The following is a 25,629-nucleotide window of genomic DNA, read 5'->3' as shown; positions in this document are numbered from 1 at the left end:
CGTCTGGATTATAAAGGATAAAAGAGTTAAAAAAAACCACAAGAAAAAAACTTACTTGTGGCAGCAGATTTCTACAAACGTGAATTTATAAATATTTTATGCAAAAACATAAAGGCAAATTGCACCAGTTCATGGAGAAAAAGAGATGGATATTATGAGAGGAGATTGGAAGCTTTTCTTTTAGAATTAGTAGTTGAATCCTATCTTATATTCTTGTGCTAGAACAATCCACCGTCCCACACGTAAATTAAAGTATAAGGGGTTTTCCATTATGACTATGTCTTTTTTATCTTTGACCTTTTTAGTACCTGCCCCACGGATAGGGCTATAAACGAGTTGAGTTGAGCCGAATAATAAGAGATTCGAGCTTGTGCTCGGTTTGTTATCCCTAAGCTCGAGTACGATTCGAACTTTAGTTCTTGAGTTTGAACTCAACTCGTAATAAAATTAAATAGCTCAAGTTCGACTCGAGCTCAGCTCAAAAAAAGTCTGTTACAAGTTAAACGAGCTTACTTCGAGCTCGTTTAAAATAATTAACTATATATTTATATATAATAAGATAAACGTGACTCTTAACATGTTCGTGAGCCTCTTAACAAATACGTTTGCGAGATTCTAAACAAACATGTTCGCGAGTTGACGAACCAAATACTGTTAAGTTCGAATTCGGCTCGATAATGTTTTTGAGCTCGAAATTAGGCTCGAGCTCAGCTCGTTAACTTAATCAAACGAACTCGAACGAACTTTTTTCGAACCGAGATTCGAATAGCTCGCGAGTAGCTTGACTCGTTTACATCTCTACCTACAAATATAAAGAGAGGTAAATACAGATACATAGTCATTAGACGTATGGTGAAATAAATCTCAAGTCATCAATTACGGTAAGTTAAAGTGTTAGAAAAACGCTAGGACAAAACAATGGTAATGGTTAAAATACTATAGTAATAACGCAAAGGGCAAACTCAATGCACAAAGCTTCTGTTGGAGTTTCTGAAGGATTGGCCCATATTAAATCTATTATATATTGTCTTAAAGTAAAAAGACATGGTAGCAACTAAACTGTTGCTTTAAGGCTCTCATTCACTAAAGTAATAACCCAAGACAATAATTATTATTTTCATAATTAACTAAGATTTTTTTTTTTAAACGATGAGATATGAACTTTTAGAATAAGAATACAGCATTAGAAAAACCTAACATAAAAAATTTGTTCGAATTCCCACCATTTTGATGAATTTCTACTTGGAAAGATTATGAGTGAGCATGGGAGAGATACATCAAATGAGCTATAGAAATATTCAATAATTCTTTATGGCATAAGAATAGAAAATCCACAAACGAAAAGATACCTTAGCGTGCAACAACTCATGAAAACCATCCATCTATATAATTCAACTCGCAGGAAGCTACATCGCTTGTCGAGAACAAAAGGCACTAATAATTTAGTCTCAAAACCCAGGAAAAGTATGAGGAATCTTTCAAGTTCCATATATTTATTGCTGATCCTTGTTTAATAGTGGTTGAATCATTTATTTCAGATATGGGGCGAAAATTTGGTGACGGTTCACTTTGGAACTGAGCTTGGTACAATTGTAGAAGCATTGCTTCTTGTTCTTTCGAGTGACAAGAAGCGGTTAGACCCCATGCTTTCAATTGACCTCATATACTCCGATGCGTTGTTCTCAATTATAAGTGCATCTTCTAATTCTCGTATGATGTCAATCATATTCGGTCGGAAGCTCCCAACTGGCTCGACGGAACAAGATGCTATCTCAACAATTCGCCACATTGCTTCTAAATGATATTGTCCCTTTATATTGGGGTCGACAATTTCTTCAATCCTTGCTTCTTTTATATATGGTCTCGCCTATGAACATAACAAAAATAATCAGATCAACGGAGAACTGAAAGCATGAGTTGCAAATTTAAATAGCAAAATTTTCATTCCCACATAATTATGCATATTAAGGATTCTTTATTGAGAATGTTGTAGCTGCTAGCTTGGTGGTTAAAAAGATGGAGCTCTAGAGAATTGATACATTTAGTGTTTTCTTTCTTCTTACTAAAATAAATAAGATGGTCAAAGGATAAAATGCAAGTTCCTGGAAGTGCATGAAAAAATGGTAATAGCGAATGCTAACATTAAATGTTCGTTTATTCTTGCCAGAGTATGTTATGATCCTATTCAAGTCAATTTAATCTTATAGCACAAGCTATGAATCATACAGAAAATGTAAAATGTAGATGTTAGTGATATCAATCTTCATTTTTCTCTCGTTTTCTTTTTCTTTTTTCCTTCAAAGGCTAATTGCATCAGCCAGGACATGTTCACACACATGAAAAGAAGGTGATGTTCCAAAAGTCAAGAACATTCATACAATTGTGCAAAAACCTCATCTAAAATGATATTTCATGTCCTGGCTTTTGTGAGTCATGCCGAATTTGTCACTGGCAGTTGGTCCATTTGGAATGATTATGCCTAACCTATATATCTTTCTAAGTAAATTTTACCCACATGAACAATAGACTGTCATGAAAATACATTAGATAGAGATTATTATACCCATTCAGCTAAGCTCCACTCGCTCCTTGGCCTGTGTATGTTAAGAGGCTCTCTTCCTGTGACGATTTCTAAAAGAACCACCCCAAAACTAAAGACATCACTTTTAGCCGATAGCACTTGAGTTGAGTAATATCTGCAATAAAGAAATGCCAATGCTTCTGATTTCCAGCATACACAAAATCATAATGAATAAACACGGGTGGTTTTTTACATAAAGCCGTTAAGAGAAACACTTAGAAACATTTGTTCACTTAATTCAATGGTTGCATTATATTACAAGCAGCTTGACCCTTCTCAATATCATTTTTTTTTTAAATCAAAATGATTAACAAGAGGCATAGAGCCTCCAACGGATTCATTGATTCCAATATTAAATAAGAATATTAATTTTTTTCAATGGATGAAAGTAGATATCCAAAACAAAGTTATTGAATGCATATTTCACAAGGATACTAATATTTACATGATGCTGGTAGGGTACCTAAGCATTGATGTGAAATAAATTAATCAATTGGTAGAAGTAAAAATCACATAGTAGCATAATAATGTCAAAATATTTTTGAAAATAGATATGCTCCATAACAATGTAATTCGTATCCATACAGAAACTAAATTTTAAAAGAAACAGATAAAAAAAGCTTGGTAACTCAGTACATTAGATATGTAATCAACGAAAAGATACGTGAAGGATAATTATGACAACATTTCACGCTTTCATAGCGCAACCTAGCTAGGAAAAGTGAACATCAGGGGCATGCTACATAGACAAGCATGGAAATAAACCATCATGACACGTACTGAGCTAAACTATATCTCCATGTAGCAAAGACTTGTTATGTTATGTTCATTGGGCACAATAAGATGAGGAAGAAATTTGAGCTTTATACACATTAAGAAATTGGAACTAGAATCGCCTTTTGTTTTATTATTCTATATGTTGATGTTTACTTTTTTTCTTGTTTTTTTTAGATTCTTCCTTCTAATGCATCAATTCAAACTAATATGTTGCTCTACGAATACTGTATAGGTTCTCAATCTACCACTGGAGCATAAATATTTTATTTCTTTCTTATAACCTTTATTGATGAATTTTGTATTATCTCATCATAACGTAATGCAAATCTGTTGTCACCATTGGTAGTTAATGCACATAACTATTTCAATTCAAATCTTGCAGATAACAAAATATTTGATCATTAGAAAACATGAAAAAGATGATAATACAAATATTGCCACGCACACGAGTTTAAATGAAGAAAAATAACAAAAAACATATATAAGTATTGACAAACTTACTCAGGATCCAAGTATCCAGCAGTTCCTCTTACTTCCAATGAAGCGCCACTATCTCCTTCTTGTGGTGCGTACTTAGAAAAACCTAGGTCAGTCAATTTGCCACACATGCTATGGTCCAAAAGAATATTGCTTGATTTCACATCTCTATGTATGATGCACCGCTCAGAAAAAGTATGCAGGTACAACAAACCTAAATCATACAGAAAGGAAAATAAGATATGACAACTCTCTTTAATTTCCTAATAGGGAAATCAACAAGAGCTATCTGGATGAAATTATTTGACTTGGCACGCGCGTCATACTACTAATGTTGCTCACAGAGGTTGAACTATCAGACAAAAATTGCAGAGCTAACTAGGTTATCTCATCTTCTGAATTCTTTCAAGTAGGGATAGCATAATATTTAAAACTAAACTAAAATACTATAAAAATATAAAATACATAAATAATTAGATTACATAGAATAGATTAATTTTCCAGGAGAATTAACTAAGAATTCACAATTATGTAAATAAAAATAAATACTTATATTTCATTTGCAAATCAAAATGCAAAATGAAGTAATATGATATAGAAAAATAATGATCATTAACTACATGCTTGACATAAAGATTGCACAATATGAATTTAATTGATATAATACTCTCTAATCTACAAATGTATATAATGCAAACACACTCTAGGCTCTATATAGCTTTATATTACCTGTTAGTCTGTCAGTTTTACACAACCCCTTACATTTTCGATCCCAAATCTTTATAGGAAATTAGGATGCAAATTGAGAGAATAGGTGGTTAAATAGGTAATTTTCTTCCATATCACAAGATTAAATTGTGCAAGCAATATCTTGAACAAAGAGAAAACAAATGGGATCTTCCAAAAAAAACAAAAACTAATAAGGAGGTGATGAAACGAATCCATGAAATTAAGAAATTCTCATAGGAGATTGAAAGTTTGAAACTGACACGTGAAAGACAGTAAAAAATTTGAAAATGGTCAAGGATTAATGAAAAGAGTGGTTAAGTTTTCACATTTGTTTAATGAAATTAGTGTCAATAAATAGTAACTATCATTCATTACCTAAAATAGTGATGAAAATGAGGTAATGAGCCTTTCAAACCTGGAAGATAGATAGCATATCCAGAGAAAGCTTACTAGGCCATACATCGATGATACTCAGAAAGTTGGGGCTTTCTCTTTACAGAAGTAAACAATATTACAAGAAACAACTAATAGAATTTAAAAATAGCTGAAAACCAATTTATTACTAAACCTTACAAAATTACGTTAATTAGTATTAGCCGGTCAGCCCTAAGTTTCATGATACTATGTTATGTAGAGTACAGCTGATGGTGAGTTCAGGATCCAGTTTAAGTTCAAAACTATCATCCCATAACTGGAGGGTATACTGAAATGGTTTCATTAGATACATGTAGATTAGAACTTCTTTTGTTGGTAAAGCATACATAACAGAACTAAACTGACTTATGGCACTAGGTCTTGAGAATCAAGCAATGGCACTAAAACCCAAACGAATTATATGCTTAAACCTATGTGTTCATGGTATCATCCCTTGTTGTATAATTATCATGGCATTAAGTTTCAATTGAAATTTCAAGTTCAGATTTTTTTTTCTTAAAAGAGGAATTGACTCCCAATTAGTAGATTCTTTCTACAATTTAGGGTGTGATCATTTCTGGATAAGTTATCATAAATAACATAGTGGAAAATAATTGATATATTTGTCAACACTTCTTAATTGAGACAGTGATACTTGCCTTTGGCAGCACCAAGCACGATTGAAAGTCTAGTTGGCCAATCAAGAGTCTTCCTTTTTGCTGCTTCCCCTACAAAACATGTTTTGAATGAGAAAGAAAAGAAAGATGCTAGAGAATGGAAAACATAGTGTTTTGTGTAAATAATTACCATATAGTCTATCTTGCAGAGAACCATTTGACATAAAAGGATAAACAAGTATTTGTTGATCGTTTTCAGAGCAGTAACCAAGAAGCGGTACCAAATTTTCATGCCTGATTGTTGAAAGAAGATTTACCTGTAAAAAGAAAGAGAAATTGCTTACAACAAGAAAAGCACAACTTTGGTGTCGATATCCATTTATGGGGACAAATTATTGAAACCGTGTGTCCATATTAAGATTGAAACTTTATTAGGAATACTTCACTTCAGTTATTGCCATTTCTTTCAGGTTTATACAAAATGAATTCCATTAGAAGAATGGTGTCTTCCAAAAGAGGATGAAGCACTAGAAACTATGAGAAACCAACTACAACAAAGCTAATTGTATCCATTTAGTTAATACAAGTGGCTGATATTGATTATAATATCAGAAAGTAGAAATTCAGGTTCCCATACTAAAACTTATAAGGAAAAAAAAAAACTGTACCTACTTACCTCATTATTAAATTCACGAGTTCCCTGAACTGATGTGGATGACCGAACCTTTACTGCAACTTCTTGACCATGTGGGAGAATGCCACGGTAAACAGATCCAAAACCACCCTCTCCAATCAAAATTTTGTAGTTGCATGTTGCTGTTTCTATATATTTAAGAGTAAACTGATGTACTACCAGACTTATTGAAAGGTCATGAAAGCTAAACTCTGAGAAAACTGGATCTGCATTTGTCAGAGGAACAATGACAGAATCTAATAGAATATAAATAACTTACGAAAGAAGTTGTGCTAATGGGAACATGTATAACATTAAGAATTGTTAACATCATTTGTCATGGAAAAAATACACAATATATTATTTGCATAATCTTATAAGATACAAGTTATGCTAACAGGGGTAAAATATTGGTCATACCAAAATATAGTATCTCTAAGGAACAAAAAACGTGTAGGATCTATGTGGCCTGGCCAGAGGGGGAGTGAATAGATGGCACACACAAATTTGATTCCTCTCATAAAAGCATAAGACAAGGATTAGTAGTGTGAGCTCGTGTGTATTTGGTTGGTCATGTCTAAGTATATATGTAGAGACAATAAAATGAATACAAAATGAATATGATGCTAACACAAAATATAATATGATTCTAAGAGCCCACTCCTACTCCATGGCTTATAACACGTCTAGTGTGTCACTCCAAATAATTTCCATCAAACCACCCCTTCACAAAAGGTAACAGGGTAAACCTCAAATAAGGATAACATTTGAACCAAGCTTCTGATATAAAAAATTATCATAAGCTTAACCATTCACAAGGACTTCACTCAAACAAATCCTTACCTCTTTGTACGAAGATAAAAGTAAAGGACTAAGGAAGAGGTAATTATTAAGAGCTTGATGATTGAAGCCTTCCAATACTTCTCCAAGCTCTTGTATTATTTTTGGGGAACTTGTATCACTTGAGCACAGGAAATTAAGATGTTTACATGAGTTCTTAGTGCCTAAAAGCTTACCAAGAGTTTATATACAAAGCTTCCAACAGTTCAGTTCACTTCTGATCACCTCCAATAAAGTGGAAAAAGTCTCCAGTCAATTAGATGTTCAAATGTGATAGTTGGATGATAACGACTATATCACATGTCGACTGATTTTTTTTGTTGGTTACTCAAGCCTCCAATTGAATAAAAATCTACCAAGTTGACTATTACCAAATAGAATCATTTGAGCATAAAAACTAAAAATATGAATTGAGTTGACTATTGCCAAATAGAAACTAAAGGTTTTAAGATATGAAGAATAAAAACTAAATATATGAAATGTAATTATCATATTCAGAAAAAAATAATGAAATAATTAAAATGTATAGTATTCTTATAGGTAAAAAGTTTAATATCTTAGATTCAGTATCAAGATGAAGGGAATATTGATGAAGATATTAATAGGATACAGAATGAGAGCTCAATGTACTTGCGCTAAAGCATAGACAAGCATGGTGTAATGATGGCAATGACGACGATGATGAGAGAAATGCAATACTATGTATTTTTTTTTTAAACATCCATTCTACAATACAAATTGGTTATATAATTTCATATTTAAAATTTGAATTTGTGCATGTGAATTAATCATGTGTTCAATTGTGCTAATGATTAGTTCATACACTCCATGTACAATATTTACTCAATTAGTTTCTTTAAAGAAATTTTCAAATATGAAGTTGAGATTGTTATATCTTGTTGACTTGAGGGCATGATTTCTATGGTATTACAATTTCAATTAATTTACTAGCTTATGTCCTTGTTCATGGAATAGCATGATCATTGTTGATTTACCCTTCAAAAACTACAAGTTAGAAATGTTTTCTCAGATCTCAAAGACCGCATTTCTCATGCATGTGTTGAAAATCATTACCAAATGCATACGATTAGAAAATTTTAAAACATACTTTCAATTTCCAGGTGTTCTCTTCTTCTAGAGCGATGGGCCCGTTTGTAGAAACAGTTGAAGAAAGTACCAAGTGCACAAATGAAAGAAAGAGATCCACCAGCTCGTATGAAATAAACTTTGTTATGAGAAGTGGCTTCGAAAGCTTCTGTACTGGGACAGTTTCCAGAACTGAATATCACAGTCAAATGAAGACTAACACATCAGTTAAAGAGTTATAGCAACTTTGATTAAGCATAGCATAATTTGTGTACCTTACAGTAACATTGCCTCTTAGTAAACCAAGAGGAAGTTGATCCTGCAAGTGTGGATTGCATTCTATGGACCTGAAACAATAATACAAATGTTGGAATTTTAAATGTGAAGGGTATATATGAAGAAGAGATGACAAGTATATGGATGAAGAAATAAGACTTGTTGCAATTGAATGCATGGTAAAAGAATTAATCAACAAAGTAGATGTAAGAAATACAAATGCCATAATGAATAAACCTACAGCTTTGATAATTGGCGGAGTGACACAAAAGATTCTGGGATGGACCCTGTGAAGTTATTATTCTGTAAATACCTGATAAACAAGAATCCACATAACTCAAAAGGAGGAAAGGCAAATATCATTAAGCAATAAACGCAGTCAATCCATGAAATAGTGATACATACAGCTCCTTTAGCTCTGATAAGACACTGATGCATGCTGGAACTGATCCTTGCAAATTGTTTGATGAGAGATTCCTGAAATGATAGCAAGTTAGAATGTTCCATGTGGAGGAATTAAGAGGATTCTGAGAATTGTTGACCATTCGAATGAAAAGCACTTACAGTTGTGTGATAGTTAACGAATGGTTTAACATTTGACAATGGAAGCCTTGCCATGGGGAAGGGAAGCATGGATCCCCAAACCATTTTGCAAAAATTTTGTTTCCTTGATTCGACCTGAGAAGTTCATTCTTAAGCTGCTCTGCTGCATCCAGTACATAAGTCTCTGTTTTGACATCACCTAACAAAAAGTAAAACAAAGGAAATGCTTAGATGCTTGCAAGTAGTAAATGCCAAATAGGAAGAAACCCTAGCATATATGCACTAAAAAATTAGTTTCATTATTGTAGTTGAAATGCTTGATATTGTGTAACCATAGGATGCCAAGTGTTTACAAACGAAATTCAGGAGGATGGACAAGCAACATCCCAGTGAACGGGTTTGTGCAGCTGTGGATATTTTATGTAAGCATAATAAAAAAGGAAACAACAGGAAGTCAAAACATTTGTTGCAGTCAGTCAAGATAAAAGGTGTAATCTGATAACCACATACTATCCCTATTTGAAATTTATTTAGTCTAATAGCTAGAAGTTCTGAATATAAAGAGCATTGTTTGACCAATGGTAACCACATACTATCCCTATTTGAAATTTATTTAGTCAAATAGCTACAAGTTCTGAATATAAAGAGCATTGCTTGGCCAATGGATAATGTAATGTACTTTAAAGAACGTGCATGACTAACTCATAGATACAACTGCTTCTCAACAGAACACAACTAATCTCACGAGTTAACCACCTAGGTGTAAGCTCCCTACAGTGGAAATGCTCTATGAACTCCTGGCATTGTTCAAGCAAACAAAGAAGACCAGTAATGAAAATGGTTTCAACTTTTTATTGATGCAAAAATGCTCCCAAATGATTGGGTTTGACTAAGTGGTAAATTATATTTGACCTAATGTTGCTAATAAGTGCATTAAGTCTACAGTGCAATAATGTACAACAGAGCTTGCAGAGTTTGTTGACTCAGAGTGGTAACTTGTTTGGTTGCAGATAGTCTGATGGCTCGATGGCCTAATGGGAGTTGAACTTGTGAAGGCAAAGGATGAAGGATGATGCGTGGATAAGCTTAGAGATCTTGGTGCGTCCAAAGGACTAAGGACACCTAATGCAAGGTATACTCTAGGCAGTCCAAAGGAGGTGGACTCATAGGCGAGGGGTGAAGGATGACATAGTGCATCCAAGGGACTGAGAGCCTGATACGAGACAAACTCAAGAACGATGAAGAGAATCAACAATAGTTTAAGATGTGGAGTCATGTGAGGTATGAGAGATTACAAAGGAGTGTAATGTTAAGGTTCTCGCTTTTGAGCAATATCGTCGGAGATGATGTGTACAACTTGATAGGGGTTAGACCACCTAGTGGCTTGTAAGATATCTTCAATCAAAGGACAATAGGTCTCAGTTTGTAGTTGGTACCTCAACTCGATATTGTACTTTGTATAGGCTTACAAGGGATAAGTTGAGGAAGGATCTTTGTGTAGATTCAGTTGGCTAGAATCAAAGCAAGTGAAGAGTTTCAGTTGACTCTGACTTAACTAGAGAGTTCAGTTGACTCATGAGTCAACTAGAGAGTTAACTTGACTGATAAGATGACTAAACAGTTTAGTCAACTCTAGAGTTAGTTGAATGGTTCGAAGAACAAAATATCTTTTGTTTATTGAAGGCTCTAAAATATATTTTTTTGTTGAAGGCTCTATTCAATTGACTATACAAGAATTCCGATTGACTACCCAGAGAGTCATTAGTCACTCAACGACTAAATTTGTTTGAGTAGTCTACTGGAAACAGACAAAATAGAGTCGTCGAAACTTTACTTATAAAATCCATAGGTTGTTTGGGAGGTTAAAGGTGAACGAACTTGTTTCATAGTTTGTTGTGGCCAAGTGCTCAAGTGAAACAACATCCAAGGGCTTATAATCTAAGTGAATGATTCATTCTACAAGATCTTTGTAATTCTCACCTAATGAGTCAGAGATCATGGATCAGGAGCAGATTTTTTGAAACACATAAAACCAAACTATACTAGCATTTTCTATTGTTTTTGTTATACTTTTGCTACATGTACAACTTAACATGGTTAAATGACTCACAAACGAGCACCTCACTTAAATCTAGCAAGTTTGATTGTCTTTATTTTGCAAGAAAATATCAGTTTTAGGCCACAGCTATTCAACCCTCCTCTTTAGTAGGTGCACACCATCTATTCACACAATCCTACACTTTAAAGGTTGACTGCGTTTAATAGTAAGTTTTATGATCCATGTAGAATTAGTATCTCAAAGATTAGATATAACCGAAATAAGGATATCATTTGGATGGCATGCCTAGATATCATGAATTATTAGGCGTCAAAATTGAGTTATCACCTTTAGGAATCAATTTGTCTTATTTGCAGGAAAAAAGAGGTATTGTGAGTATGCTAAAGAAATTATAGGAGACTTCTCTATAATATCATGCATAAGGGTATTGTGAAGCTAACTAATTTAGTGGAAAGTAAAAGAATATATTGGAATAAGCTCTAAGAATGGAAGTAGCCTAGAAACAACTAACAGATAGATGTTCTTTTTTTGTTTTGCATTAGCAGATCAGGTTCTCGTTGACTCCTTATACTAAAGGAAGCATATTTGGATGATACATAGCTAATTTTATTTAGAGTAAAAAACTTCTATGGCTGTTCAGTTATTTGCCCAATGTTGGCAACCACAAGTAAATCCAACTACATAGTGAAGCTAAGTTAACTAGCATGTGCCAATATTGAAGAATAGTCTGTCGTCCCAGCCAATGCTGGACATCATCAATGACACAAATTAAAAGATTTTTTAAAAAGTTAATTAATCATTTTGTTGTTTGTATGATTCGATGGCCATGAATAGCTCAAATAGAGACGAGAAGAAAAGAAAGAAAATTTGGACACTAAAATGTTCCTTCTGAAAAGCCCCTAGCGGAATCACTTACATTTATTGAGTCGTCCATAATCTCTTTCCCCATAAGCCAAATTTTACAAAAATTCAATGGTAATGCGATAATGGAATTTTATCATTTAATAGTCAAATAAACCTATTAAATGTTAGGCAATCAACGATTTACACCATCCAACCAAGCTTTTAGGGCTCAAATCGTAATCTTCTCTATCAACTTCAGAAAAGTTAAGTGTTTTCCCTGCCTGTCCACAGTTCAACTTCTATGTATCAGACATAGATCCCGCAGAAAAGATGAGTTGACTATGTACACATCAGAGGCGACTCTTTAAAAAATACAATCGGCAGGAAGAATGTGCCCTTTAAATCAGAGGCCAAATTAACAAAATCCCAATCAACACGAAACCAAGATGAGGAGTAGAAAGCTGCATGCTCGATTACCTTGCTGACTATTTACACGAGCGAATAGCATCAAGAGGAGAAAGCAAAGGATCATCATAATAGCTGGGCCAGCATCCGAGCCCGGTCACAGTCATCGCCGGCGTCGGCGCCGAGTTCCATCACAAGAGGGAATCCTGATCGCGACGAATCGCCGTGGAGGGATGAGACGAGGTCGCTGATGGTTTGGTCCGCGCTAGAGGCCAATGACACCGGAATCGGAATCTAGCAGAGAGGAGAGGAGCGAGGATGGGACAAAATATCAGGTCTTCGTTTCGCTCTCGCTCCATGATATCAATAATAATAATAATAATAATAATTATTATTATTATTATTATTATTTAAAAAATTGCTAGTGCGCGGTGCGCCAATAATAAGATTGAATTTTTTCAAAATTTGCATCTATTATTTTTAAAATATAAAAACAAAAACTCCGTCAAGTTCGCTAAAAAGGGTCATTCGGTTAACACTGTTGCTATTAGACAGATGAACTCGTAGAATTGGAACCGACTGACTCAGTCCTTTTGGATGGGTCTAGTGGCTAGCATATGAAGTGTTATCATAATGAGGTCTGAGATTTGAATCTCGACAAAGCCGAGATAAATACCTCCCTTATGTGTTAATCATTATTCCAAAAATTAGTAGTCGTCCGTGATTTATCTCCTCCGTGCCTTTTGCCACAATGAAACGGACTGACTCATCATATGATATGATGAGGTAGGATAGGTTGAGCTGCTATCATATCGGATTGAGAAATTTCCACCCTAATTTAATTTGTTGTGTACATGACATAATTGTTTGACATTGATGATAGAGCCCGAACGGTGATTGATCCCTCATGAGGTAAAAGATGAAATCGCTCGTCTCCAATGTCTCCGTCGCACCCGACCCCAAGTTATCACGAGAGAGATAAATCACGATAACCGAACGGATAAGTAGTAGTGAGGTGAAATATACAGGGTCCAAGGATTTACACCTTGAAAACCCTGCGATTCGACAGCATTCGACAGCAAGACAATCAATTGGATGTTCTATGAAATAGGCAAATCCACTGCAAAAAGACAATAGAAACACATGCAAGACAATCAAAATAATGCAAGCAAATAAACATGAGGCACAAAATTTTGCACAGTCCTCTAAACTTCCATCCACAAATATCTCTAGCATTAATATTATACAGATGATCGCTGCCACCCGGAAAATCGACCGATGATTCTGGTATTGATTAGAATCGCAGTCGTCGTCCAGTTATTATGGGGCAAACCAAACCTTCTTCGCTGCTAATACTCCATTCACAGCTTGGCCTGCAACAGACGAGATGCACATATTTAGTTTGATATACTAGTTTGGGTAGAATTCAAGGGAAGAGTCTACCTGAGAATACAGAAACGTTCCGAGAATAGCAATGGCGGCGCCGAGGGCATTGATGGGCTGGACAGGGGTGTGGAAGATTATGATCGACGAGACGATGACGGAGATCCTCTTCATGGTGTTTCCAATGCTGAATGTCAAGGGGGAGATCTCATCCAATGACATATAGGATACTTGGTTATACAAGTGATAGAACACACTTTGGGCGACCACCCACCTGCAATCAAAACAAAGAAAAACTCAAATTCGAATTCGAATAAAGACTACAAATTTCGTGCTTGCTTACCAGACAAAATGGGGGCCGATCTGTGAGATTGCCTTGTGCCAACCGGCTGCCCACAGTTTGGGACCTTCCACAGCAATTGCAAATGGAGTGAGAATCAACAGGGAGAACAGAGAGAGGCAGGCATAGTAGTTCATCCCGCTGACAGACTTCCCACTCATTCCCTTTTTCGAGAAGATGTTCCTAAAAACAAATGCGAGGTTCGATATCATCGCCCCCATAAACCCTGTAAACAAAGAAGACAGCGTGATAAGGATCAACAAGAAAAATGGAAACTTTATTCCGATGGCATACCGGTGATGTTGAAATTCAACTCCGTTAGGGCAGACAAGGCGCAGCCACCGATGATGGGGAGCAGGGAGAGGTAGACGTGCATAGGGAAAGATTCTCCGAGAAGAAACCTCGACACCAGGACGCTGAAAGCCGGCTCGCTGCTCTTGATTATGTGGGTGAAGGAAACTGCCACTTTCGACATGCTTATCGTGGCTGCCACATGCCCAATCGTGTGCGCCAATGCCACCTACAACCGATCGAGAGTCTTCGTTGTTGGAATTCAATCGCGGAGGAAGGTGGAAGATTCAGAATTACTTACCGGAGCTAGGGATTTCCAGAAATCCAAGTCGGTCTTGGGCGGCTCGGCAACCCTAGCGGCCCAGGAGGCGAGCATGATGAGGGATCCAGCGGCCAAGGAGAGAGTCGAGGTCAGCCAAGGGTAGGGGAAGGCGTTGAGCACCTTTTTATTGTAGATGTTGAACACCACGTTCAGCGCCCACCACGTAGCGAAGTAGACGCCGATCTTGAGTCTCTGAGACGCGGCCGAGAGCTCGTCCTGGTCCGGTAAGGAGATGGACGGGTTCCGGTCTGCCTCGTACGCATTGGTCTCCGATGACGACCGCCGAGGCTTTTCGGAGCCGAATCCGTGGCGAGTGGCCAGGTAAAGGGGCCTATCAGAGTTAAGGCGAGAACTTGGATTTTGGGAGGAGCGAAGTGGCACGCTGAATCGCGGCGTCGGAGCCATCGATGCTTTGGACGACGCCGCGGCGACGACGGACAAGGAAGAAGCAGCTCGGACGGAGCAAATCATCCTCGCAATGATGATCAAAGGCACAAGTTTGAGGCGTCGGACAGAATCAGCGAAGGAAATCTGCGATCCGGCACTTGGGGCTTTGAGAGAAGAGGCGACGGGTATTTATAGGAAGAAGGCGAACGCGATTCCTCAAACAAAATTTGGAATTGGTTACGATATTTGTGAAAAAAAAGAAGAAGCCTTTTTCATCCACAGTGGAACGGTCTCCAATTTTATTGGAAAAACCCGCATAAAAATCTGACATGTCGAAGTAGAGTGACGAAAAATTCGCATTTACTTTTTCAATTGTTTTCATATTTGATCGATTCACTATTTTATATAATTAATTCCCAAATAACGATACGATGAAATCACACTCTGTTTCGGAAGGAAGCACGCAGACGCAGAGCAGCTGACGGCACGGCGTGCAGCACGTGTTGGAGGCGCAACGAAAGGAAGGAGACGACGGCCCACGCCGGCGACAGCGTCGCTATCTCCCTCGCAGCCGATAGCTCCGCTGGCGCTGCGCCATGCCGTTGGCGTCCTCTTCCCCCGGCTGATGGGACACGGAACGGGAGCCCAAGTGAACTCAAACTCGCGGACCGTGTTTAACCATGCATATGCTTTTCGAACGAGTCCGTCGAAGCCAATCTTGCGTGCGATCCTTAGTTCGTCGTTAGTGAATTAATAGATTTGTTTCTTCTTTATTTTTGTTTCGGAACACAGTGGATTCCTTCTTGTTAGGGGTGTCAATTCGGGTGGGTCGGGTCGGGTTGGGTCGGGTTGAGTTTTTTTTTTTTTTTTTTAACCCAACCCGAACCCGAGTTCAACCCAAAACACCTCAACCCGAACCCGAACCCGAACCCGACCAACCCGATCAACCCGAACCCGACCCATATAACTCGAAAATCCGATTCAAAACGACTTTTTTGGGCTATTTTCCCTATAATTCTTCACTTTTATCTCAATACTCCATCATTATCATACAAACATACATTAAAACATCTAAATTTTTAAAATAAAATTTGATTTAACCCCAAAAAAACCCACAAAATCCTATATTTAAGCCAACCCAGGTCAACCCGGGTCAACCCGAACCCAACCCGACCCAACCCGAAATTTTTTTGCTCTCCAACCCTCCAACCCGAACCCGACCCGAACCCGAAAATGCCCAACCCGAACCTGATTTTTTTCGGGTCGACTCGGGTTGGGTCGTCGGGTCAGGTCTTTTGATTACTGCTTTTTCGGATGATTGCATTGTGGTGTTTGCAAGTAGGGGTGTCAAAAATGAACCCGACCCGACGACCCAACCCGAGTCGACCCGAAAAAAATCAGGTTCGGGTTGGGCATTTTCGGGTTCGGGTCGGGTGCGGGGTGGAGGTTTGGAGAGCAAAAAAATTTCGGGTTGGGTCGGATATAGGGAAAATAGCCCAAAAAAGTCGTTTTGAATCGGATTTTCGAGTTATATGGGTCGGGTTCGGGTTGATCGGGTTGGTCGGGTTCGGGTTCGGGTTCGGGTTGAGGTGTTTTGGGTTGAACTCGGGTTCGGGTCGGGTTCGGGTTGGGTTAAAAAAAAAAAAAAAACTCAACCCGACCCGACCCACCCGAATTGACACCCCTATTTGCAAGTCTGTGCAGTACAACGAACAGAAAAACCAGACGAGAGATTGATTCTTGGACAATGTAAAGTCACTGGAAAAGATGATGATCTGAATAGCCATCAAGATCCAGCGATCAATCGTAGTAAATTTAGATTAAAAAAACATTTAAAGTTAGGATGATATACAGATGAATAAATCACCTAGGAATCTGTGAGAATCAGAGGATCAAAACTTATCCAACAGATTGCTGGATGTGAACACTGCTTGTGTTCAGAGAGGGAAGGAAAAAAAAAATTAAGAGACTTATCTACAACAACTTAACGATACGTTCCTACAATTGGTAATCAGCGTTTAGGAAAGACTCATACTGTGTTCCCTTCAGCGTAGCGTAGACAGAACCCCAGTTCTCAATCTGATCAGATAATGGCTTCTTGTGGATTTTCACATGACGGCTGAAAAGTTTCTGCTTGGGCAGTTTTAAGAAATCCAAAACATCCATCAGCTTCTGCATAACAAATGACTATTAGAGTTGAGCTGGCCTGAAGTGTAATAAGTTATGTATTTACAAGGAAGAACAATAGAGAACTTACAGTCCTGTTGTTGACAAGATCCTCGTAAAAAAGTATAATATGATGGGAGCTCTTGAAGTAGCCCAAAGAATCAGTACCCAATTTATCGACATGCTTTAGTTCAGGGATCAATGATGTTATATCGATTGTGGGCTTATATTTTGCAAGAATGTCCGCCTGCATATTGTATAAGCAACAACTGTTAAAATTCTAGTTTGTGGGAGATGTGGGGTTCTATAGTTCACACATTTCTCAAGTAGGACAAATATACAATAACAGGATACCTCATCCTTGGAATGCACATGAGCTTTATGGGTCCCATTTAGTTGCTTCACGTTTCGATCATGAGTATTTGCGAGTATTGAAACTAAACGACGGAGTAGATTTCTTCTGAAAAGAAACATTGCAAAAACTCCTCTCTTATTGAAATACTCGTTTATGCTTTTGTGATGTTGCATGACACCCTGAAAGAGCAGGTAAGCTTATCAAAACATTACACAAAAGATTAACCAGAGGCAGCACAACTACATGCAAAATAGGAACAAAAAATATCTTGTTAAAATTGCCAAGTGTTTGGTTCTCAAAAGAGAAGTCGGCAATGATATTCAAGGTGAAAAGCTACTAAATAAATCTTAAAAAAAAGTTTGTTCCCAATTCTAACATCTTTTGGAACTTGGTCACCAGTGATATTATAACACAACCATGTCTCTCGGTGCATTATGACTATGTTCTTCTAATGGATTTGTAGAGACAGAAATCTGGAAAATAAGTCCCTTCTGAAACATTAGTTAGAAGTTTGAACAAAGTTCTATAGCCTGCATGTCAACAAGCATCAGGATCAGCTGACACTCCTAACTAATATATTCTAGTTTAACACAACATCTTACAAATGACTGAATCAATAAGTTCCATTGGCTCATTCTAGGTTTATACTATTTTTTGGTCAACAAGGAGCTCAAGTCCAACCAAACTTTTATTCATGAAACTTAATTAGCAAAATAAAAGAATGCACCTCTACAACCCTTATTAAGGTCATCTGCCAAGCATTATTAAGGCCAACTTGTTTAACATCAAGAATGATCGGTGGGCTTGTACATAACAAAACTACATCAATAAAGGCAGCATTATGATCTTTATAGATGCCCCCAAGGCGCTATATTGAAGGTTGGCCATCCAAATGATTACTGCAACCAAACTTAGCGCTATAAATTTCCCAATTGAAGCCGGGCTAAAAGGGGAGTAGATTCATGATATCAGTTTGTTGTCGACAAATCATTTAAGTAATCAAAACCAAGCTGATTATGGTAGAAAGTATAAAATTTCCCAATTCCATGATCCTTAATTATTAATTGTCTCAGCAATTGAGATTCTAAATTAATTTGCAAGAATAGTAGTAGTTACATCTAAAATAGTAAGGATCACACTTCTGTTCAACCAATAATCATGTCAAAAACTAGTTGATATGCCATTGCCTAGTTTCCAAACAATACCAAGAGCTATCTTCCTCTATGTACTGCAAACATTACACCAAATTTGTGAATCTGCCGAAGATGATTATTAATTCCCAGTCCAAAATTCCTATACTTCCCTTCAGCATTTTGTCCAATAGACAGTACCCTGTTATATAGCTTGCCTAGTAGAGTAGTATTGAAATTCACTATACACTTGAACACGAGTCCTCCAGTTATCCATCTTCTAATATTTTGTTCCATCCTACCAAATGGATTTGTCTTCTTTCACCTATGTTGCCCCAAAAGAATTGTCAACAACTTCTCTATGGCACTAAAGATGTTAAAAGGAAACAGACGAGCATGTATATGAAAGCTCAGAAACATGGAAACAACTGACTATATTAATTTGATGCAACCTGCCATTTACAATATTTTAGAAGCTCAACCTTTGAACTTGATTTTAGTCTTGTATAATAGGCCTCAAGTTGCCATACAAAATATGTGCATGAACCATATGAAGTACAAAGTATTAGGTACTTATGGTATTCATCACTTCTTTGAATCCAGTTTAGTATTATTTACAATTTCAACTCCTTTACCATGTTCCATGGAACAAAGATGACAGATTTGCTCAGATTTAGTTTTTCTCAGATGACACTAAAAATTTGGAAAGTAACTTAAAAGACAAGCACGTGGGACGGTTATATGCATGTGATAGGTTGTACGCAAGAAAAAAATGAGCTAAAATTGTTCTTGTCCTACTAACATTAAACACCTTCCTTGAACATTCAGGCACTGTCACGGATAGATTGAGATACTTTCAAGACTAGGAATGAACAAATAAGAGGACGATTAGCAACTTTTTCAAACTACCCTTGAAGACTTAAAAGTTAAAACTGTGTTAGTTCATCATTTTAGAGAACCCAAAGAGGCATTTTACTATCCAAAATTAAATTCAGGTAGTGTTCAAAGACCTACAAGAATCAAATTATCCTTGATAAAACTCCAATTAAACTTGTCATAAGTCTTTTCAAGATTAAATTTAGTCATCATACAGTTTCTACTACCTTTCAAGCCTGGGACAGAAATTTATACACAACAATGCATAGACTGATAGGGCAATATAGTCCATCGCCATTTCCCTCTTGGTAGTAGCATAAGTAAAATAGGATTAACATTTTGAATCTCTGATTTGTATAAGATCTTGCAGATGCACTCAAAAATATTCAACCCGGCAATGCTTGGCAAACTGGAATGGGAATTCCAAGGCCTGTCAATGATTTGGCGAGATGGAAGGAAAGCTTTTTTCCAAGCAACCTTAGTTGCCATTTTCAAATGGTAAAGTCTGCTAAATTAAGAAGTTACCACAGACTATAGGACTCTTTGGTCATATTCCTAATTGGTTGTTGATTTGGTGAGATAACAACTTTAGAGTTTCTCACAACTGCATGGATATAGATATATCTCGTATTCTTAGCATTTCCTCAAACAGAAGTTGGTCAACTCCTGCATTAGATCAAATTCGAGTTGACTTAGAAAAGGGTTTAGCCTCTCTGTAATAGTCCACCAGATGCCCACAACTTTGCCCATTAGTTTCTTTTTCAGTTTTTCTTAAGATGAATATTGCCAAAACATTTTTCTAGGGAATTAAATTATCTTCAAGCATCTTAAGGTTGGTCGGTAAACAATCCTCTACTTCCAGGAATTATCAGCCAGTAGAATAAACTTGTTATCAGATTTCCATGCAACAAGAAACCAAAACTACAACTTATGTCTGGTATGTGAGCAAAAAAGTCTGACAGTGGTGCAGCATGATCGAACATAACTAGGTAATACTTTAACTAAGCTTAATAGGACGCTACGTTTGTATGACGCGCAAACTCAACCATACAGGTTCAACACTAACTAGTTGTCTCAAGATTAAAAATTAAGAAGCAAGAATCACATGTAGTAAAGTTAACATATTTCACTGGGATTCCAGTTAGTCTGAAGTTGAATTGCAAATGCAATAAGATAATGGAATTGCCATAGCATTGAGGCAAAAATCAACATTAAGGTACAGACTTCACAAGTTCAATTTGATTTACAATAGAACACATTGGAAACATTGTAGATTATATAGTTAATTAGCATATCATAAAACCTTCTGCTAAAAAATATTGATAGAATATTCTATGGTGCTTGGTCACTATAGTGACCACCACATCACTAGCCATGATTAGTGTAAACCATATCACACATGGGATATTTCATAAACCAGAGAACCATATAGAGATAAAAGTGCATGATCCTGACTTAAACATACATCAGCATAAAGACCTTACTTTCCAATGTATATTTCTCTTTGAGCTTCCTCCAAAACCCAAGGGAGTGAAAAATTTTGACGAATAAACAAAGATGTAAAAATTAGGTAAATCCATATCTTTTCAAGTTGTGTCATGGAAAAGATAAATCATCTCATACGCAGTCAAATCTGAAAATCACATGATCTCACCACAAATTTTGCCATCATCCTCATAAGGGAAACAAAATAAACATAAACAATCAAGCCACATGAGTGATATAGCCTGCATAAGGTCATGGAGGATAATATTCTTCATCATCAACAACATCGCTTGTGTTTATCGCAATTATTTGACTTAGCTACATAACCCTATCCTCCATTGATATCTATGCAAAGCTATAACACTAGTAATATTCAAATTAATTAAATCATTTTTCATTATATTGTCTAAGTCAATGATTTTTATGGTCATTCTTTACCCCTTACACCTTTGGTCTCTAATAGTTTTGGTTCTTCTGACTGTAGAATTTGTTAGTCATCTTTTAACATGTTCATATTGTCTCAACTCTCAACCTAGTTTCTCTCATTCAGTGTCAATTCACTATCACAGAAAAAAATTAGTGTCTTTTATATACATTCTAGTAATTTCACTCATCCATCTTTCTCATCCCAAATACATCAACCTTTTTACTCCCATTAATAAATACAATTCCATCTACAAATAATATAGGAATAAGCTTTACTAAAACTACCTAAAATAGTTAGAACTAACATGGTTGTTTTTGATGGATCAATTTGCAGTGATGTAACTTTGTTCCCTTGAAACCCTAGTTCTACAATTTGAAATGGCAAAAGGGTAGATGGATTAAAAAAATGAATGCACAACAAGCTAACTTATTATAGAAGTAATCAAGTCAGAATTAGATGAAATGAGCCTCTAGCCAAATGAACAGGACTTTGTAACTTCATTGAATGTTGCACTTCGGCTGAATCTAAGAAAGCTATAAAACCAAAAATGATTATATTGTTAAGGAGTTTATCTAAACTAGACATGCTAACAGTTCATGTCATATAGCATTTTTACCTGGTTAAGCATCCATTTCAGACCAACAGCTGCAGTACATTCATTTTTAGATGCACTACTGTGCCAATCCAAATTATAGATTTTATCGAGTGTCTGTGTGATAGAAGAAATATTGCTCCTCCTCTCTTTCACAGAAAAAATTTCACCATTTGAACTGATATTAACATGACTATTTAATAATGTCTCAAACCATCCACTTCCAGATCTCTGCATTGACAAAATAGCAAAGAATCTAACAGGTGTACAAGCACATTCATTCCTGCAACAAAAATCAAGTGTCCATCAGACAGGGAGCTGATAAGAAGTTTTTTGCAACAATCACACTTCATTACCTGTTGTAAGATGTAGGCTCTGGATAATGTAGATATTGAGGCTCCAAATGTAGGGTGCTAGGATCATGACAAGATTGTTTCCTTGCTCTCAGCTTCACTTGGTTCGGTATAACTAGGAAGCCTCTTTGCTTTAGACATAGGGAGAATATGTAGATGCCACTTAACATGAATAATCCCACAACTGCTACCCATAACTTAAGTGGATATTTCTTTGGATGCCTGATTATCAGCGTTTCCTGTGGAGAGATGGTTCATAGGAAACTATTCCAATAAGTTCGCATGTTTTATGAATACAAATTATATAGACATAGATTTGATCTCAGTTCATTGGATCGTTATATCTTTCATTTGAAATTCATATGATCGTTGAACAAAATTAATATGCATTATTTAGGAGCTAGTGAAAAGGAAGGGGAGACGAAACGCTACAGAGAGTTTTAACAATGTAGAAATCATGACAAGTGGAACAAAAAGAAAGATACGGACCAATCTAATAAATCTTGAGGCCGAAAAGAATTTCAGGCCTCAAAGGAAGACAAGCACCGTCTCGAACGATGTTATGATTCTTCGTTGCATCAACATGTGTGGAAATCAAAGAACAATGACCAAAATTCATTCGATATCGATGCTATGCAAAAAAAAAAAAACTGCTAATAACCTAAAAAAGAATTCACATTTCCTTCGCCAGTTTAAACCCAAAAAGAATGCCCACTTTCAGCTCGAAAACAAATAATCGTTCGATTACACGGCTTATTTCATTTAGATTTTTAGATCAAAAAATAGCAAACGGATCGAAGCGTCAACAAGAAGAGGGAGGACGAATCACCTTGTTGAAAGAGTTGGAGTCGGCCACCACCATCCTTCCGGTTACCGCGACGACCTCAATGACGACGCGTCTAGGAAAGAGATCGTACCACTTCGTCCATCCTTCCTCTTCCTCCTGTCGCTCAATCTGCCGCCCCCAACGCCCACCTTCACGAACCAAGTCACTCGCCCTAGGGTTGCATTTGGCAATCCCGATCCCTGCCTCCCGTTTCCTCCTCCGTCAGGATCAAAAATGCTGGCGCTTTCTATAAATTCGAGACACTTTCTGTCTTCCTCTCACTCTCCTTTTTTTTTTCTTCCAATTTTAGTGAAATGGATTCATACAGCCGGCTTGACGGCTTCCACGGTAATGGAGATATATTTGGACAAATAAATGACGGCAATTTACTAAACCACCCACTTTCTTTTAAATATTTTAGATATGTGCCGCCACGGATATGACCCAACGATTAAGGTATAACGTAGCTAAAAAAGAATGTCACGATTTGATCCTCCAGTAGCACTAAATTTAATGGAAAAATATGGATGGGATGGCCTAAATAATTAAGATATCTTATTTATTTTAAATTTAAGTTCTCGTAATTTTAATTTTAAATTTTACCTAAAAAGATTTATATTAATGGAGATATATTTCCTTTACCATAATATGAGACTTTATTTATAATTATTGCAATCCAGCAATCCTCCCTCAAATGAAGGACCTCCTCTTCAAGTCTATCCGCTTGATGTCATCTGATTCTTCACTTACCAAGATTTTTTTTCTCCTCAATTCAACCGAACTACTAGGACTTCCTTGTCCCTTGATTCACCCGATCTATTAGGACTTTCTTGTCTAGCCGCAACTAGAACTTCTCTGTCAGGAATCTAGTGGTCTTGATCCAGATATGAGAGCCCCACTTCCTTCGTTAGAGGTCTTGTACACAGTCGACGGTTAGTCCTTCCGGCAGTTCGAGCTCTAATACTAATTGTTAAGACAAAGAATTAAGATATCTTCACAATGGTATGATATTATCTACTTTGGGCCTAAGCTCTCATGGTTTTATTTTTGGACTCTACCGAAAAGGAGACTTTTGTTGACATTGTGTTTTCAATGTGGAACTTTATTTGTAACCATTGCAACCTAACATGAAATACTCATGGGTGGAAAAAATTCACGAGCTTGCCTTCACAAGTGAAGTACTGATTTGGCATTGGACGGTCTTACAGGGACGACAAAGACTGCGGAGTTCCACACATTATGTTTTCAATGTCTAACTTTGTTTGCAACCATTGTAACCCAACACAAAGTACCCTTGGGTGGAAAAAATTCACGAGTTTGCCTTCGCAAGTGAAGTACTGATTCGACATTGGGCAGTCTTACAGGGACGCAAAGACTGTGGGGTTCCATTGCTGACGACTTGTTTCAACACTTCCATGATTTACCTTAAGATTGGTGGGAAACTCTATAGGGTCGGGTCAATGCCCTTCAAGATTAATTGTATCATAAAAATTAGACACATAAAAAAAATCATAATCGATCATCTACAAGCATTAAGTTGAGTCTATACAACCATTTAAAAGACATTTTAAATATTTTAATCAACTCAATCCTTTATTTTTAATTTTTTTAGAAAAGAGTAAATATATATTATCAAAAGTATGCACAATCATATAGTGACCATAAATTCCCCCTTGTGTCATCTTTGACGAAGTGTCAAATTTGAGAGGGTCTCTGAGTTACAACACACATGTGCTCTCATGTGTTCCAACTCTTTCATCGCATATACCATCAAATGTGCTCCAGTTGATCCCCTATCTTCCGTACAAACCACAAGAGATCAAGCATCAATCGGTCTCTACCATCGATGTCAAACAGTCGCCACCCATCTTTGCCATGTCGCATACAACCAGTATCCTCACTTGTTGTCCTTACTATCCATCTTCCTCTGGAAATAGCTCATCGGGTCTCCAATGCGACCAAAAATGAAGCCGAAGGATGTGAATAAGCTCGCATCTCAGCATCCTATGAGTCAAGTTATGAGTCATGTCCTCACCAACAGCGTCAACTGCACATAAGTCACTATCACCATCCCTTGCACACTTTTAGTAAGTGGTCAGCTATCAACGAATTTATAATGTCTTTACCGTGAGCCATTTATTGCGAACTAGATAGATCATTCTAATAAATCTATTCACCCTCATAGGCTTTTTGGTAAAGCCTTAATCAAAAACGGATTTGGAACATCTTTACAGTGAGATATTTACTACAAACTAGATAGATCATTCAAGGTGAATTTATTCACCTAAATCTTCACCAATGTATACATACTCTCACACTCTGGTGGTATACTCTCGCAATCTGGTGGTATACTCTCACTCCTCACCATCTCAAGTT

At 36.8% G+C, this 25,629-nt stretch overlaps 3 protein-coding genes across 3 annotated transcripts; all 3 read right to left on the bottom strand.

Annotated features, from left to right (window-relative positions):
* Positions 1–1,365: 1,365 nt before the first annotated feature.
* On the bottom strand, positions 1,366–12,677 carry LOC122023720 (nodulation receptor kinase-like). The gene is made up of 12 exons (XM_042582002.1): positions 12,393–12,677; positions 9,035–9,212; positions 8,876–8,947; positions 8,712–8,783; positions 8,470–8,541; positions 8,217–8,386; positions 6,272–6,495; positions 5,786–5,912; positions 5,638–5,706; positions 3,860–4,049; positions 2,564–2,696; positions 1,366–1,867 (listed from the first exon to the last, which is right to left on the bottom strand). Exons 1-12 carry the CDS (start codon positions 12,448–12,450, stop codon positions 1,565–1,567), a joined length of 1,668 nt encoding a protein of 555 aa, XP_042437936.1. The 5' UTR covers positions 12,451–12,677; the 3' UTR covers positions 1,366–1,564.
* Positions 12,678–13,515: 838 nt separating this feature from the next.
* On the bottom strand, positions 13,516–15,231 carry LOC122022358 (glucose-6-phosphate/phosphate translocator 2, chloroplastic-like). Its single transcript, XM_042580322.1, has 5 exons — positions 14,636–15,231; positions 14,338–14,563; positions 14,047–14,269; positions 13,764–13,977; positions 13,516–13,693 (listed from the first exon to the last, which is right to left on the bottom strand). The coding sequence occupies exons 1-5, from the start codon at positions 15,125–15,127 to the stop codon at positions 13,682–13,684; spliced, it is 1,167 nt and encodes a 388-aa protein (XP_042436256.1). The 5' UTR covers positions 15,128–15,231; the 3' UTR covers positions 13,516–13,681.
* A 1,562-nt stretch (positions 15,232–16,793) lies between these two features.
* Positions 16,794–23,584, bottom strand: LOC122025431 (nodulation protein H-like). The gene is made up of 6 exons (XM_042584239.1): positions 23,257–23,584; positions 22,431–22,666; positions 22,099–22,357; positions 17,564–17,743; positions 17,301–17,456; positions 16,794–17,215 (listed from the first exon to the last, which is right to left on the bottom strand). The coding sequence occupies exons 1-6, from the start codon at positions 23,287–23,289 to the stop codon at positions 17,042–17,044; spliced, it is 1,038 nt and encodes a 345-aa protein (XP_042440173.1). The 5' UTR covers positions 23,290–23,584; the 3' UTR covers positions 16,794–17,041.
* Positions 23,585–25,629: the final 2,045 nt, after the last annotated feature.

The sequence above is a fragment of the Zingiber officinale genome, chromosome 9B, assembly GCF_018446385.1.
Source record: "Zingiber officinale cultivar Zhangliang chromosome 9B, Zo_v1.1, whole genome shotgun sequence".
Taxonomy (NCBI): Eukaryota; Viridiplantae; Streptophyta; class Magnoliopsida; order Zingiberales; family Zingiberaceae; genus Zingiber; species Zingiber officinale.
The sequence above is the reverse complement of the archived record's forward strand: the minus strand, read 5'-3'. Positions and strand labels throughout refer to the sequence as shown.